Source organism: Microchirus variegatus (assembly GCF_963457635.1).
Source record: "Microchirus variegatus genome assembly, chromosome: 13".
In the NCBI taxonomy this organism is placed as follows: Eukaryota; Metazoa; Chordata; class Actinopteri; order Pleuronectiformes; family Soleidae; genus Microchirus; species Microchirus variegatus.
The window spans coordinates 7,253,966-7,271,739 of record NC_139814.1 but is presented as its reverse complement, the minus strand read 5'-3'; the positions used below and the strand labels follow the sequence as shown (position 1 = coordinate 7,271,739).

Below are 17,774 nucleotides of genomic sequence, written 5' to 3'. Positions count from 1 at the left end.
CACACAATAACAATTATTGAATATAAAACATAATCAGTACATTAAAATATGATAAAACTTGATAGTACACTAAAAGTTACAGTTAATGGGTACAGCTCTGTTTTTCTTTTAGCCAGCACTTAACTTTTGGTGTGAACAGTTTTATATTTGAGATTATATTTGAAAGGTTAGGGTTAGGGTTAAATTAGCTTTGAAATCCGGAACCTTGCTCGATGGAGGGATGTCAGCTGAAAACACAAACCTGGCAACCCAGCGACAATTGCACCTTGAGCTGTGGCGTTGATGAAGCGCTTCCTTCCTCCGTGTCGCCGCTGACACGACTGCACCTCACACTCCATTTATCTCCTGTTGGAAGCGTAAAGAGAGGCCGACGCCGGTTCGGTGTGAAATGGCAGGAAGGTAAAGACAGCAGCCGCAGACATGAGCGACAGAGCCGACGTGAGAGGGCCCGCGACCCGCCGGAGGAGGACGACCCTCGCAGCCGGCGGCGGCGGCGGCGGTTCGGTTGCTGTGAAGCAAGCCAACGGCAGCAAGGTGAACGGCGATGGGGGTAAACCTGCTCAGTGTCCCGCAAAAATCAAAACAGATGACGAGGTGCAAAGATACTCGAATAACAACGGGAAGATAAGCAAAGAGATGCCGGAGCAGCAGCTCATGAACAGCCCGAGGAAACAGAGGAGCGCAGTGGAAGATCTCAGCGAGAGACTCAGGTAAAGTCAATTAGTGATTATTACTGATTTTAAAAATGTCATTACATCCAATTCTCAGGAATCATCCATCTCAAACAGGGCTTTTTTGGGTCTGAACAATTTAGGTATATTATAATTGCAAGTGTTATTTAATTTCTGATTTATTCAGGGATCAACCGATATGGATATTTTATGGTTGATACTGATTTAATTTGGACTAGAATATTTTATATTGGCAACTTATGGCAGTTTCCTCCATCTAGCAAAACATAACAATTAATAATAAAAACAACACTTGATTGTTCAAGAAAAAAATCACAGTTAATCAAATAACAAAACTTTTTCAAATAAATGTATCAAGTCTCTGAGATTGGCAGGGATAGGTCTAAAAAAATGATGGAGCATTACCACAATACCATAAACGTCTTAAATCAATATAGAATTCCAGTAAGAAAAAACACGTCGTCATACAACCTGGACAAGTCACCAGTCCAGGACCAACAGACAGAGACAATTTGTTGACTATCTGACATTAAATAAAAACCGTGGGTCAAATGTCAAGGTTTCCCAAACTGAAACCTTGCAAAAGTATTTAGCATCAATGGGCCATTGCAGTCCAGATTTCAAAGTTGGTGTTTTTAATCTATAGATCAGGTCAAATACAGACTGGATCTTGGATTGAAGCTGTAAAAATCACCCCCTGATGTGTTTTTGCAAATAGAACAAAGGTTTTAACTGATCTGAAACTGCCCTTATTGATAATCTATCTCCCCAGTTTGCAATACAGTGTATTGTTTCCTGTTTGCAAAGGGATGACACACTTGTCAATAATTACAAAAAAAAAACGGATCAACCAAGTGAATAAAGTCAACATAAAGAAAATCAATTGGCTGATTTATATCAATGTATATTGAATAAACGTTTGGAGTGTGTGATCCTCACATGTTTGGAAGTTAAACTCAAATGACACGACAACTACTATGTGGTTGTTCTACATTTACTGGAGTCTTGCCAGCGAGATGAGGCGTTCAGTATGTGCGAAATGTTACATTCCTGTTTTGACAGCCTCTATAAAATAATAGTGCAACATGTTTTTGCAGTTACTGTGTCTGTAAGGTGTATATCTGCTCGTTCTTATGCCGGTCTGGTCTTGCCAATGTTTTGTCATGGAACATATCACTATTCCTCTTCCTCTTACTTTCACTTTTGCTGACTTGCTGTTGGAAGTTTTGATTCCTTTTTTTTTTTATTTCTCCCTCCTTCTTTCCACCCAACCCTTGTATCTCTTTCATCTCGTATCTACGTCACAGCAGTTGTGCAAAAGTCATTTCACAACCTACAGTAACAGCCTAATGAATGAAATGTGATTCATTCAAAGGTGAATTGTAAAAAAATTGAAGTTGGAAATAATGCAAAATTATAAAGATTTGACAAGACGTTGGTTTGGGGTCAGGAATAGCAAAATATTTAACTAAATAATTTTGTGAAGGAGTGCTGGATCCTCCACAATATGACTAATGCTGTGTAGGACTTGAATTATGCAGCCTTCAGCCTCAAGATACAATCAGTCCTACTGATTTCCTCACAGTATTGGCATATCTATTTTTAGGACAAACACACTGTTTTTCAATGGATGAGAAATAATGTAGTCGTCATTAAAACGGTTGCCTCTGTGTTTCCTTCCAGCTGTCACGTCCTCCAGGAGTCTCTGTTGAGCTCGGCCAGTGGTTACAGTAACTACAGAGGAATCCTCAACTGGTGTGTTGTCATGCTGGTGAGTGAAGCCACATGTTGACTTTATTTAGTAGCAGAAATGTTCTGAAGTGTGAGTACTAACACTGACCACCATTCACAATGTGTTAACCTTAAACAGCTAAGTATATTTTTTTCCCCCTATTTTTGATTATAAGGCAACATATTCAACATCTAAACATATGCACAATCATTGTATGCTAACCCTCATGATAATCACGAGGTTTTGTCCCATGAAGAAGCTCAATTAACCACTTTGTTTATATTTAGCAGAGAAAAATAAGTCTTAACACATCTAATCTGAATAAGCCTGACCTTTTTATACACGTACACCTGTTGTTTCATATTTACACACAAATAACACTGCAAAGCAGTAAGTTATTCACGATTAGGGCACTCTTCAATTCAGTTGGGAAAACTGACCTGCAACTTGAGATTTGTCTCTTTGTGTTGTCTGCACTGAGTTTGATAACTTCATAATTTCTCAGTTATCTCTTATCCACATGCACAATAAGTAACTTAACAACAACAAAGTAGTTTCACTATCATACAAAGTCTGTACAGTATATGTTTTAGCTCTGTTATGCCTGTTTATTTGCAAACACTGTCAGAAGACCTATATACAGTACATATAGACAGTCATGTATTATTAGTCAATGTGTAGCTAATATTAGTGGCTTATCAACATGGTGAGATGAATAAATAACAAAGATTCTTATAAGTTTATACACGTGTGTATGTACGTATATATTGAATAGACGCACAAAACAAGCAGGAGCTTCTGATAGAACAGAACAGATGTGTGAACATATACACTTATACAGCCACGACACTGTCAAGGAAGCTGTAAATAATGTGTTGTGATTGGCATGAAGAGATTAATAAATACTTAAACTGACCCACATATGAACAGGATGAACAACCAGGAAACAGAAACACATTTAAAGCACATTTTCCTTCCATCTGTAACCTGTCCGACAAAACTCACATTCATTACTCGTGAACTGTCAAGGTTGCAATTCAAGTTGCAATAGAGATTGCACATGTGTCACAGGTAATTACTATACTGTATGTGCCACAGAGCAAAGTTCATCTCAGGGCATCAACAACATGGCTGTCTTCAAAGTAACGTTATGCCCCGCCACAATGGCTGTGTCTTCAGATACCCCACATCCCCTTTAAAGATAGCCTCCAATTAGTATTTGATAGGCACTGAGAGCACAAATATCCAGTTAGCTGTGATCCATCTGAAAGTGAAATGGACCTGGACTAAAAATAGAGCACTGAATTACGTGTGCAAGTGCATGTGCACATGTTTCTTCTGTCAAGATGAACACTAGGTTTTGCACTTGTGGGGGATATAATAATGCTGTTAATGTGAAGAGAGATTTGATTTTTACACAGTATTTGTATTTTAGTACACAGTATTTGTATTTTTGTATTTTAGTTTACGTTGCTGTGATGACCACATCCTTCATTATGTGGTCACCAGGGACAGCTGGAATTCCTATTTACTTTTTTCTTTTTTTTTTGACTGTTGTGAGGAAACCTTTGGGACTAGGCTGATAAAGCACGAGGCAGTCGGAGCGCTGTGGTGTGTTTGTGTGACAAAATTTGAGCTTGGTTTTGTACGGAAATGTCAGCAAGTGCTTGTCTCTAGAGACGTTTTCTATGAACTCCTTCATCTTTATACTGTGACTGTTGGCAGATATTATAATATCTAATGCATAACACAAGAAACTAAAAAGTCTTGCTGCTTGACGTCTCGTGCACTTGAAACAGGAAATGGCATGCATTAAAAGATCAATCTAACAATGTTATGAATCGATATCATAGATGCCAATATGCCAGATAACCCAGCCCTAAGCTTGACCTGTGCATTTAGCCAAGACGAGCAGGATGTTTGCAATAATAAAAAGTGTTGATACCAGTATGTGGTATTAACAGTGACGCTTCAAGCGAGTTCATATCATTGTTTTCTGTGGTGTTCAGCCAAATCAAGCATGTGAGTAACTGAAATGACCTTAGACTGACAAGGCCAGTGCAAAGCAAAGCAAAATATGTTCGACTGCCAGCTGCATGAAACATTTTTGTAAACAGACCATAAAAAAATGTATTAAGTTTATATTCCCAAACTCAAATGAACCTGTGTAAATGGAAGTTTGATAAATAAATGTATATTACTGACCACATGACAATGGATTGTACCATTCCACTGGACAGAAATGCTTCTTAATAACCAGGCAGCTTGAGTTCAACTCTGTCTCCCCACCACCCAACCCAGTAAAGTTGAACTCTGACCTCACTGAAGAGTAGGCACAGGCACACAATTGCAGTTGAAGTCTTGCAAAATCAAAATCAGAATTCCCTGTACTGCTGTAACACTGTAACTCTTGACCGTGCCAGAGGTCACTGGGGCAACTGTGAGTGGCTCGGACAACATTTCACAGTTGGATCGAAACCACATTGCTGCAGAGACCTGGCAGAACATCAGGCTCATGATGATCACGACAGCACGACCTTATCGTGTGACATATCTCGTCGTTATCTTTGCTGTGTCTTTATCTCGTCAAAACTACCATAAAAAAAAATGTATGTGTATATATTGTATGTGTTGCTTGTCTTGCGTGTTGAGATCAGTATTAGCTCAGGTAACTAAGACAAAGCTGGACCTTGAACTTTAATAGATAATAGAATAATAAAACAGAGTGAGCAACCATTATCAAGGTGATGCCTATACTGTCCACTCAGGGTGACTAAAAATGGAAATTTGACAGACATTGCAAATTGCAGTGGGCCGTATTTGTAATTTGATTAAATTTCGATTAACTGTTCAGCCCTAATTTCCAATAAAAATAACAAATAAACTAATACGTTACCCACGGCATCAAAAATGGAAGGTTTTCGTGACCTTAGCAACATTCTGATAACAAAAATGCTTAATTTGTAACAATTAATAAATAAATAATAATAACCGGCCAATGCTGATTATATAAAAATAACAAATAATCAGTACCTCTGGTTGTATCCCTGCTGCTTACTGGCCTTTTTTGAAAGGTCAAGTGCTTTGTAACTGCTGCATAAATAAAGGGTATTATTAACTTTGAAACACAGTCAGCCTGAACAAAGGCATTTAAATCTGCAGACTAATCAGGAGCAGGTCTGTGTGCAAAGAAAAAACAAATGATAAGCCAGATTCACAGCTAAGCATTTTAGTCCATAAACAAAGTCCAGATCCAGTGAATGGCCCGTTATTAGCCGATTTTAGACAAAAGGTGTTTTTCAATCATTCCTCTCTATGTTTGATGACACTTTGGACAATACTCATCGTTTCCTGTTGTCTTTTGTTTGTCCTCTCTCTCTCAGGTGTTAAGTAATGCACGTCTCTTTTTGGAGAACATCATAAAGTGAGTGTGCAACTACACATTTTAACAGTTTACAGCCTTGCTCTCACTCACTCGTTAACACTACTACATGTGCAGATGTTATTATGAAATGTCATACGATTCATCGTGAAGTATAAACTAGAGCTGAAACGATGAAAGAATTACTAAATTAATCGCCAACTATTTTGATAAGCGATAATCAGTTTGAAGCTTTTTTCATGATTAAAACAAGATTTCTGATTGTTTCAGCTTCTTAAATGTGAATATTTTCATAGTTTCTTTGCTCCACATAACAAAGAAATCATTCAAACTGAATCATTTTGGTTTGTGGACAAAACAAGACATTCAAGAACATCATCATTTCCAGGTTTGGCAAACAATGATCAACGTTTTTTTAAAACATTTTCTGACATTTTCTGGACCAACCGATTCATCGATTAATCGAGAAAGTAATCGACAGATTAAACGTATACGAAAATAATCGTTAGTTGCAGCTCTAGTATAAACGGAGTTCCCTTCCGAGCCGATAATCCTGGAGCTTAACTTTCCCCCCCCAAGTTGTCCCGTTGCTGTAGACAGAACTGCAATAACAGCACGAGTCAACATTCTTATCAAAACTATAACCTCACTAAACCTTTACCTCACCTCACCACACCCAGCTCTAATCTCCATTGAGACAAAACAATTTCAAGGCTTATGTTGCATATTGTGATAAACATTTGTTTTATATTACGCCCGCTGGGATCAATAATGTATCATTTAAAATGTTTTCTTTTGTCATCAAGGTATGGTATTTTGGTTGACCCGATCCAAGTGGTATCCCTCTTCTTAAAGGACCCCTATAGCTGGCCAGCTGCCTGCCTCATCATTGGTGCGGAGCTTTTATTTTTATTGAAATAATATCTTTACATAAACGTATGGAGAATGTAATGTTTTTCATCCCTGACCTGAGGAATATGGATGTCTATGTTCTAATGATTATTGATTGACTTTGACTTTGCACAAAGAGCTTTGACTTCTGTTATTGTCTCTTATCTGGCAACAAAAGTGTGCTATTCACAAATTATACTCAACTTTTACTTCTACTCTGAAACTTGCTTATCAAAGCTGAGCCATAAAAGTGATTATTAAACTGTGTGTCGAATAAATGACGGTAATAATCTTTGACTCTGTTCTGTGTTTCAGTGTCTAATGTGTTCATCCTAGCAGCTTTGTACATAGAAAGACGTCTGACTGTGGTGAGTCTGAAATCGCTTGGATTACATTTTGCATACTTGACAACGCAAATTGTCATTTTTCTTGTAAGAAGATTTTAAATTTGGTATATCTATCAGTGCAGGGACCAAAGAGATTAAGTACAAATTATGTGAGAACATAGAGAGTCTATGTTTGCTTTAAACATTCATGTATCACCCATCAGAGATGTTTGTTAGAGACATGATCTTGACATCTAGAGTCTACACAGTTAAGTCAACATGACATTATCTGATGTCATTACACCTGTGCCTCTTGACACTGATAAGAACATCACTACTCATCCAGATTATAGATTATAATGACTGTATTTATGAGTTCTGTGAATAAACATTGTTTTTTTCCCCCCATCTTTTCAGGGCACCATTTCCAAAACCACAGGGCTGCTCCTTCACATTTTTAACCTTACATCCGTGTTGATCTTTCCTACAGCCACAATACTCTCTGTGAACTCCATCACTCCAGGTACAGGTTAATAAGTAAATATGCAGTTGTCCTCATTTGACATACACAGTGTATGTCAAGCAATAGGAGTGGCCACATGTTTAAATGACACTAATAGGGCTGCACAACAACAATTGAATGTGAATATGTTCTGGTTTCTTTGCTCCATTTGACAAAAGAAATCATTTAAATGTAAAGATTTGGTTTGTGGATAAAACAAGACATCTGAGAACATCATCATTGCTACATTTTATGGACCAAACAAAGGCTCAATTAATTGAGAAAGTAATTGACAGATTAATCGAGCTCTACAGAAAATATTCCGGGTCAACTGCTTCAGAAATTACAATAAAGGTCATATCTGAAGGATTATTTTGTTTTAGGTCTCCTTTTACGGGAGAGCATTAGGGCCACATGTAGGAAAACAAATAAAAAGAGATCCCATTCTGGATTCTGAGATTCAAGTCTGAATTCTGAGATTAAATTAAAGTCTGAATTCTGAGAAAAAGTCAGAATTTGGATTTTAATCTCAGAATTCATGATGTTTTTGATTTTTTTTTCTTTCTTTCGATGTGTTTTTACGTGTAATACTCCTCCGTACTCCTTTTATCTGTCATTAATTGTTCTCAGCCTGTAACCGTGTGTGTCTCTGTGTGTGTGTTTGTGTGTTTGTGTGTCAGTGGGTGGTGTTCTATCCCTAGGTGTTTATACAGTGCTGTTTCTAAAGCTGTACTCCTACCAAGATACCAACAGGTGGTGTCGAGATATCAGACAAGCCAAAGCCAAAAAGTTGACAAGATCATACTCTTGTAAGTGTGTCAACACGCACACACACACACACACAGTAAATGTTGAGTCATCTCTACCAAGAAAAAGAAGCATATTTCACACATGACTCTGCACAATAAACGGCACTACATTTTTGACGATTGGCGTCAAGCTACCACCATCTAGTGGCTACAATTTCAATTACATTTTCGGGACAACTGTATAAAAGCATGTGTAGACTGAGGCTTCCATTTACACACGGTCTGCCTTTGTGTGTGTTTTTCAGGTCCATCTGTGGCACAGTCTAATGGTTCAGAGGTTCACAGTCATGTCTCCTATCCAGGCAACCTCACCCACAGAGGTAAAAAAAAAAAAATGAACTGCACAATTAAATAAAATACTGCAGCATTTAAATGATACATTCTAATAGAGAACTTCTTTGTTTTTAGACATGTACTACTTTGTATTTGCCCCGACTCTCTGCTACCAGCTCAACTTCCCACGGTCGCCTCGGATACGTAAACGCTTCCTGATTAGAAGACTCTTTGAAATGGTGAGAAGGAACACACACACACACACACAGGTTTGCACATCTAACCTTTTAAGGACTCTCACTGACATCCTTTCACTAACCAAAGCTGTATCCTAACCATCACCATAACCAGTTAATGTCTAACCCTAACTTAAACCTAACCACAATTCAAATCTTAGCCTTAAACTTAACCAGTTCTTCAGAAATTAGGTTCTGCCTCAGGACCAGATTTTTTTTTTGGTCTCCATGAGGACTACTGGTCCTAAAAAGGCCAGAAAATGTCCTGTAGAGGTAACAAATACAAGCATGTTTTGTTTTTTCCTCATATTTCGTCCTCTTTTGCAGTTTTTCCTCATGCAGCTGCTGGTGGGATTAATACAGCAGGTATGTCAGAGACGTCTTCAACGTTTAACACTGAACAAAACACACGCTTCAGCGGTTACTAACTAAAGTTATTCAAATGTGTGTCTTTCAGTGGATGGTTCCCACAATACAGAACTCGATGAAACCATTACAGGTGCATATACACTCACACCTTATATACAGTATATGTTATATTGTTTATAAACACCAAATATTGTATTTTATTTAACGTTTAATTAATTTATTTCACAGGAAATGAACTTCTCTAGAATGGTGGAGCGCCTGTTGAAATTAGCTGTGAGTATCATGACAGAACTGCACAGGTTTAGCGGTTTAGAGCAGGTCATCTCCTAATCTGAGGGTTGGTGGTTCCTCTATTTCTTAAGTGTTCTTAGGTAAGACACAGATATCGCCACATTTACTGGGTGAATGGCTGAAAGTCATAATAACATAGTGGTCTTACCCTCCCAGACATCTTTCCCTAACTTCTCCCTCGACTCTTTCTCCTTTTCCGTCCTCTCCTTTTTTCCTTTCCTCTCCTCTCCTCTAGGTTCCCAACCATCTGATATGGTTAATATTCTTTTATTGGTTTTTTCACTCCTCCATGAACTTTGTGGCAGAGCTGCTGCAGTTTGGAGACAGAGAGTTCTATAGGGACTGGTGGTGAGTAAAGATTATACAGTAGAAGTTAAAAAATAATGACATGAAAACATTTTCCTAGCTAATATATCTTGTTGGTAGACTGCTGTTTTTTTTAGAATCAAGTCTCTCAGGTGTTATCAACTCAGATTAATAAACTGGTCATATTGGTTTGTGTGTATGTATTACTAAACTGTATGCAGCTATCATTTTGAACTATACTCCAGAGTTCCAACTCTCAGTCTATGTCATGTTTGTTCTTCTTAGGAATTCTGAGACTGTCACCTATTTCTGGGCCAACTGGAATATCCCGGTTCACAAGTGGTGTCTTAGGTGAGCCCCAACGTTCGCTATTTCTCATTCTAAATTCACACCCGGTGTGACTATGAAGGACAATCTAGCAACAGTACAATATCAAAGCCATTTAAGATAAGGGCTGTAACTAATTATTATTTTCAGTATAGTTGAGTAATAGTTTAATCCCTAAAATGTTGATTAGCTTTTACAAAATCTGGAAATAATTATGTTCTCGAATGTTGTGTGTAATGATTTCTTTGTTATCTGGAGCAATGAAACTAGAAAATCTTAACATTTACGAAGCAGGAAAATCAGAAAATTCAAGCCAAATAATCAATTACCATAATAGTTGACGATTCATTGAGTAATCTATTAATCATTGCAGGCCTATTTGAGATATAATTATTAGTATGATTGAGCGTCTTTGTGTGTTGCAGACACTTCTACAAACCAATGTTGAAGAGAGGGACCAACAAGTTTCTGGCTCAAACTGCAGTTTTTCTGTTGTCTGCCTTCTTCCATGAGGTAAATCCACAGCATTCTTCAACCTTGAAGAGTTTTGCTTACACTTGAGGTCTGGTCCTTAAGTGGCCTGTATTACACATACAGTAACATTTGTATTATAATTAATTTATTATATGTATTTTAAAAATGTGTTATTTGGAACAGTACAAAAATAAATAAAAGTATAAGTATAAGATTAACTGTGTTCTCTGTCTTCTTTTCTTCAGTACCTGGTTAGTGTTCCTCTCAAGATGTTCAGACTCTGGGCTTTTATGGGAATGATGGCTCAGGTGAGACTCACTGAACTAATCTAATTCACTCTAGTCACAGATCATTTCTCCTCCTCATCCTTCTCCAGCTGCTGTTCTCTGTCCTTCCACCCCCTCTCAACGTTTACACAAACACACTTTAAGACTCTCAACCTTAAACTCCGCAGGTTCCTCTGGCTTGGTTTGTGGGCCGTTTCCTCAATGGCAACTATGGAAACGCCGCTGTGTGGATCTCGCTCATCATTGGCCAGCCTGTCGCTGTGTTGATGTATTTCCATGACTACTATGTCATTCATTATGGCAGCACCACATAACAGTGTTGAATAAATACACACGTCATGCTCCCAGTCACACACACACACACACACAGAGAGACACACTCCAGCCTGCAGTGAGTAAATAAAGCAAAAGTAAAATAAACTTGCCAGTAAACAGCAGGACGGTCTATGTCACATATATTAAACATGAGATTCTTTCTGAAGTGACATTCCACTTGCACACACCTTTGTGGTCAAACACCAGTGTCTGCAAAGCCACATCACAAGTTCTTCATATCTGCGTCCCGCACAGGATGTTTAAACACTTTCTGTCATTGGAAATCATCCTTCACTGTTAGGTTTAGTTTAATTTTATCATAAAAAATATGTGCATCTTCCCAAAGTGACTGATAAAGGTGGTTGATGATCCAGGTTAGGTTAACCTGTCTAAGCTGCCTAAGCTTTACTTGTTGATGACAGGGACAGGTTTTTTTTACGAGTTCTGTGTTTATAACACTGTCCATTAGTATTGCAGACATTCATATGGAATTATTTGTAAGAAAATATGAAGAAAGATGAACCCCCTCTTAAAGGATAAAAGGCTGGTTTTGTGACTAGGACAAACTGAACGTGTTATTTGCCTTTGGCATAGTTGGATTTTTTGCGTCCAACGTTTTGTTTTACACTTTATATTTCATTTGTTGGAATTATGTTGTGCCATCTTGAACCTATTATTTATGTTGGGGATTTCCTTGTCGTTTGATTTGAGGCAGTAGATGATTCACTGATCTGTACCAATGAATGTGTTTTGCACTTTAAAGAGATGCATGCTGGTAAAGCAATAGATTTCTATGAATGTATTTTTCACATTGTTGGTGTGAGGAAAATATGCCATTTAGAAGAATAATCATTGTTTTGTAATTTACTGGTTGAATTTGTGTTGTATATGTTTGACTCTGTTTCAGTTTTGCTTATAAGTAAAACAACTAATTCAGTAACATTGTCAAACTGCCTTTTACTGCCCAACATTTTTCTCAATCATTTTTGTTACCTTATATTTAATTAATTAGAGCCCAACAATAATGCCATATATGGAAATATGTTTAAGTATTAACCCACTTTCTAAATACACAATGAGAGCTGAATAGACACCCCAGTCTTCCCTCACTGATCATATTTCAGGGAAAATGCTGTTGAAACATATTTTCACACTGTGTGTTAACATTTCTTGTTGGAAAAAGTGCCTGCTGCAGAAATATGCTTGAAAAAATACATATACTATTAGTTTTATGTAGAAAATCAAAGAGGCCCAATCTAACAAAAGAAAATACACCTTTTTTTTACCTGAAAACAACATGGTGGGATGGATTTTACAGTAAAACTTCCAGTGTGACAACTGTAACCTTTAGCAAAATCAACCTTTTTCAAATGCTATTTCCATTTAGACACAGTATTATCTATGTTTTGAGCTTTGACGTTTGTGGCTAAATCACATTAATGCTGTTTCAACGCACACCTGGCAGCTAAGTATCTCTAAGTCTGACCCACCTTTAAGGTGTAATTCTGTGCATGGTCTGTGAGCAGCAGTGACTACATGACATTTAAAATGTACGTCCAAAGTTTAACGTTTAATTCTGCCTTGCACTTTGATTCCCATGACATTTTTAGAAAAAAAAAATATAGTGGTAAAGATGATGACTTGACTTTAAAATGTATTGAGAAAATGTTATTAGCATAATTTCTTTGTGTGTGGCTGTTATTTGCCCCCGATGTCCACCGCTTCCTTTTTTCTGAACATTTTGTAATTTGTTCTTTGCTGTAAACAAGATTCCAAAGTGGAACAAATACTTTATGTTTTGGAAATGAAAAACTTCATCGACGTTTATTTGAGATTATTTGTGTTGTTGTATAAAGATGGTTTATATTTGATGAATGGACATGTCTGACTTTGTATTTTATAAAACAAGCACTTAGGTCTTCAGTCTACTGTCAAATAACACTCATTTGCTTTCCCAATACCTGCAAGAAATGTGCTATAAATGAATGCAAGAATGTGCTATAATTGTTCGCTCATCATAAAAAAACTTTATTGTGCTGAAAGCAACACATGACAACATTCAAAACCTGGTCCAAAATTACAATATTTACGTTTTAAATTTCACATCTATACAGAAAAGAGGTGTGGCGGAATGGTACAGCCCGAGTAGCACTACTGCTGCAAGAAACAAACAAAAACAAACACTTTTTTAAATATCTATTACCTGCATATTATACCAGGTGTATTGCATGACCAAGTCAAGGTAGAATTAATCTGTGTGTGGAGGCGTGTGTCTCACCTTGGCCTTCTGATTCTGGACGGGCAGATAGAGTTTAAACTCTGCTGGGAGCTCGTCCTCAGAATACAGTCTGTCTGAGAAATAAACGCGTCTGATTCGACAGTTGGCGTGTATCTGAGAGAAAAACGGAGAATACGTGAGATACAGAGGGACAAAATAGTCATAAACCTTTAACATAAAGAGGTTACAGTCATTGAAGTAATAATAATAATAATAATAAATTTTATTTGTAAAGCACTTTTCATAAAGTTATCTCAAAGTGCTAAGCGAAGGAGCGAGGCGGACGGCTTGCCAACACGGGCGCCATCTTGGTGAGTCGAAAATCAAGTCAGGATGCTAACAATAGCATAGAGACACTGAGTAATTCTAGTTCCTGAAGTGTTACATAAAAACAGCCTGCACTAACCTGTACCCGCAGTGTCTCAATATAATTTGTGCCGTACGCCCTCCTGGTGAAGTCGGACAGGTTGAATTGGATCTGGTTCCAGCCATCGTCCAGCCTCATGGGCATAGTGCAGATGAACGGCTTCACTCTTGTCGTGCTCTGATAATTGCTCGCCCGGAAACGTCGGCGTACATTTTTATCATCTAAGACCTGAGAGATGCAAAGATGGGGAGGGATTGTGAGTCACCATGAAACCAAATAGAACAAGAAATATAACCCCAAAGTAAAATATTAAGTCCTGAGTTTAATTTTGGTTTTTGTGTATGTACCGTGTAAGCTACTAGTTTGAACCACTAAGACACAGCTGCTTTCCTCACCTGGACTTCAAATGTGAAATACTTCTTAAGATTCTTTATGATCATGACCAGAAATGGAAGCTTTATGCCCAACGTCTTCTTAGGGTCTGCTGGACACGTAATGTAGGTGGTACTGTAGAGGTCAGAGAAGAGAGGCAGTAAGAGTGAGTGTGTTTTACATACACACTGAAGGATGAGTTAAACACACACACATACTAACCTCACATTCGTCCCTTCAACTTCCAACACCGATGAGTGAATGTCATTATCTGTGATTCTCTTAATGTGGCCATTTCTCACCTGGGGACACAGAAATAGGTTAATTACGTCATGTTTTAAAAAAGAAAAAACACCAGTTAGTCTCATTAGTAAATTAGCAATTTTACTAATTTGTCACAGGTATATTTGTATTGATGTGGAAAAAAAGACTCAAAGCATAGTTTACCAACAAACTGCTTAGTTTTTGTCATAATCCATATAACAGTTTTAATGTTGAATGTTCTGGGTATAAAGGCCCAAGGAAGAATTGATTTTGTTTTTTTAACTTAAACTTAAATTATAGAGAATTTTTCACTGATATAAAATCACAAAGTGCTTTACAATAAAATGCATACAATACATTTTAAAAGAGACATTAAAACATAGACACTAAACACAGATTCAAAGCCATAAAAACCCTTGTCTAACTGCTTTTTTAAATGAATACACACAATTTAAGCAACGTAAGAACAGAGGCAGCACTTTCCACAATTTGAGAGCCACTGCCTGAAAGGCTGACCTGAAGACCTCAGGGTATTAGTGGGCGTAGTAGTATTATTTTATTTATACTTTATATTTTATTTCAAACCGGTACATCACCTTGTTAATTTGACATTTTAAAGCACTACAATGATTTTACTGGGGCAGAATTGTGCAATGCAGAAGCAATCAATCAATTAATAAATCAACAAGTAAAGGAATAAATTAAAACGATGTAGAAATGTTAGTAACTTCATAACCTTCTGTAGCACTCTGAACACCGGATTCAAAATATAGTATATTAAATGATATAACATGAATATTGATAAATAAAACATCAATATAACACAAAATATCTTACATTTGACAAATAAAGAATAACAGAGGTGAAATCTAATAGTTAGGACAAGTTGAGGATTTCTAACTATAAAGTTACACATTTAGAGTATAGTCAATGTTTGGTGTGTCCTTGACAACCACTAACATCATTGAATCCAAATGTTACGTTCCAGCGTGTGTTCTGAACTATACCGTTCTGGATTCTAAACACACACGTGGAACATTTAATTTGGAATAATTACCGAAAATACTCCAAAACGATTTTTGAGCATTATATAGACACGCGTCACAAGTTAGCTTTAGCACGACAGTGCTAACGAAACTAGATTGCCTTTACTCTGCCTCGGAGATTACTGACCTTTTTATCCCATATCTGCAGAGGTTTGCTGCCGATGCTGTATAAAATAGACAGAAAACCACTTTGGAAAGTGTTTTTAAACATAGTCTCTCTTCAGCCCGCTGTCGTGTCGGCTGTGTTTGGCTCCTCTGTTGCTAGCTGATGTTTACAGATTCGGTTTCCTGTTCCCAACGCTACCGCTTCCGTGGGAGCGCGGGATAATTCGTTCCGCTGCCGAGCATTAAAAAACACAAACTTCCTGTTCATCACAAAGCTGAGCTTTATGCCTGTCCCTGTTAAATGTCTGACGAATACTGCCACGTTCAAACATTTCTATTTACTGAGGGGTTACAATAACGAACACGAACCGTCACCCTTGTCATTATTTTGCTGTTGCTCAGGAAATAGAACATGTCCATGTTTAAACCGACTCTCTTACACAGTGACACATCTCGGTCACTGTGGCAACAGAATGCTCAGAGCGTGTGTGTGAGCGTGTGACTTCTTGTATCAGCGTCTTTCTGAGGACCAAAAACACTTATATGCTACTTAGGTTAGGGTTAAGGTTAGGTACTTAGTTGTGATGGTTAAGGTTAGACTAATTGATAGAGAATGTATTATTATTAATTATTTGGGATATATCTAGTGTCCTCACTACGAATGCTGTGCAAATGTGTGTGTGTTTCATAGGAGCTCCTCCACAATAATTATACAGGTTGTGTAGCACTATGTGTGGATAAGAACATTTTCTTTTCCATACAAAATTGTCATTTAAATTCCCATATTACATACATAATATGAGTGTGGGAAAATATGGTGTGACTCAAGCACAAGTATATGACTGCACTTTATCAACTGGAGTACATGTGAAGTGGGACATCCTTCCTCACTGTCTCCAGCACTTTATTAAACAAACTGGGCCAGGAAAAGGTCAGATCATATTTTCAAATATTTGAACACGCTGTCTGAGAAACATACGATTAAACATTATCCAGGCGTTTTGCACCACAGCATCACGGACAGGGCAAAATAAAACAACCACTATTACAATTCATGAGAAGTGATCCTGGATTGTTTGACATATTACAGGTAATGTACACAGACACACATGTACCAGGGCATACATTAAAACACACACACACACTCAAGTTGTCACAGCACACACAACCATTATACTAAAGTATAACCTTTACTCGCTCATGATGTTTTTCTAAATTGAAGACACATTTTCAGTTGATTGGTTTTTGATTTAAAATGTGTCCCTTAATGTCATCTGACAGACACAGAACGACACACACACACTGTCGAGTGGAGCATGGCCTCCTCTCTGACTGTTTACGTTACCGTGGTTTATGAGGTGCTGCTTCTCTCCAAATAAAACCTGTGTTCAAATGAGCGTCACAGACCCTCGACATGTGGTTCTAAGCCCCTGTAAATCTCATGAAACTGGTTCACAGACTGGCAGCTCAGTGAAAACATCTAAAGAGGTTTATACTTCTTTGTCTGTGTCTTACTATTATCCCCCCCTTCACTCGCCCTTCTCCAACTGAGTCAAGCATTTACACAGAAACAAACAGAGGTGGAACAGAACATATATAAAAATGTTTCCCACAGACTAATAAAGTGTCGGACCACCCCAGAGGCAGCTTTAAATAAACGCTCTTGAAAATCCACTTAAATAATATAGTCCATTCTGACCTCTCTTTTATTTTGTCTCACAAAGACAAGACAGTCTCTCTGCATCATAGCACTAATTTATTCATAATGTGTAACATGTATTGTCTTTAGTTTGTCTGTCAGTCACATTGTCAGGTTATCACAGTCTTGTATAAAGTATCCAAAAGCATCTTACCAGAAAATGACTTTAGTAGTTCGGTGAAGTCACCTTTTAAAACTACTTGAGTAAAAGTATTATATGACATTTACTGTACTTTAGTATCAAAAGAAGGTTACTGATATAAAATGTACTTAAGTTTTCGAAGTAGATGTATTTTTAAAAGGACTTAGAATTAAGAAAGTTGTCTTTCAAATTGAAGGTTGTGGATTCAATTCCCTGCTCTGCTATATGTGTCCCCTTGAGCAAGGCACTTGAGTCCACGTTGCTCCTGATGGCTGTGGCCCGCAGTGTG

General features: G+C 37.6%; 2 protein-coding genes across 2 annotated transcripts; one reads left to right on the top strand and one right to left on the bottom strand.

Annotated features, from left to right (window-relative positions):
* The first annotated feature begins 328 nt into the window (after window positions 1–328).
* On the top strand, window positions 329–13,076 carry dgat1a (diacylglycerol O-acyltransferase 1a). The gene is made up of 17 exons (XM_083900302.1): window positions 329–710; window positions 2,376–2,463; window positions 5,808–5,848; window positions 6,613–6,698; window positions 7,013–7,065; window positions 7,441–7,546; window positions 8,206–8,334; window positions 8,580–8,654; window positions 8,743–8,846; window positions 9,171–9,209; window positions 9,301–9,342; window positions 9,441–9,485; window positions 9,739–9,851; window positions 10,095–10,160; window positions 10,562–10,649; window positions 10,856–10,918; window positions 11,065–13,076. The coding sequence occupies exons 1-17, from the start codon at window positions 421–423 to the stop codon at window positions 11,209–11,211; spliced, it is 1,575 nt and encodes a 524-aa protein (XP_083756428.1). The 5' UTR covers window positions 329–420; the 3' UTR covers window positions 11,212–13,076.
* A 146-nt stretch (window positions 13,077–13,222) lies between these two features.
* Window positions 13,223–15,796, bottom strand: cfap20 (cilia and flagella associated protein 20). Its single transcript, XM_083900227.1, has 6 exons — window positions 15,667–15,796; window positions 14,452–14,531; window positions 14,253–14,364; window positions 13,897–14,085; window positions 13,491–13,604; window positions 13,223–13,369 (listed from the first exon to the last, which is right to left on the bottom strand). Exons 1-6 carry the CDS (start codon window positions 15,748–15,750, stop codon window positions 13,364–13,366), a joined length of 585 nt encoding a protein of 194 aa, XP_083756353.1. The 5' UTR covers window positions 15,751–15,796; the 3' UTR covers window positions 13,223–13,363.
* Window positions 15,797–17,774: the final 1,978 nt, after the last annotated feature.

What these genes read in the sequence shown, in the direction of transcription:
- dgat1a (XM_083900302.1), top strand. Translation starts at nt 421, where the DNA reads ATGAGCGACAGAGCCGACGTGAGAGGGCCCGCGACCCGCCGGAGGAGG. An exon ending in GATCTCAGCGAGAGACTCAG is followed by an intron (nt 711 to 2,375) that starts GTAAAGTCAATT and finishes GTTTCCTTCCAG; the next exon opens with CTGTCACGTCCTCCAGGAGT. An exon ending in TTTTTGGAGAACATCATAAA is followed by an intron (nt 5,849 to 6,612) that starts GTGAGTGTGCAA and finishes TTTGTCATCAAG; the next exon opens with GTATGGTATTTTGGTTGACC.
- cfap20 (XM_083900227.1), bottom strand. Translation starts at nt 15,750, where the DNA reads ATGTTTAAAAACACTTTCCAAAGTGGTTTTCTGTCTATTTTATACAGC. An exon ending in TGCAGATATGGGATAAAAAG is followed by an intron (nt 14,532 to 15,666) that starts GTCAGTAATCTC and finishes CTGTGTCCCCAG; the next exon opens with GTGAGAAATGGCCACATTAA. An exon ending in ATTTCACATTTGAAGTCCAG is followed by an intron (nt 14,086 to 14,252) that starts GTGAGGAAAGCA and finishes TGCATCTCTCAG; the next exon opens with GTCTTAGATGATAAAAATGT.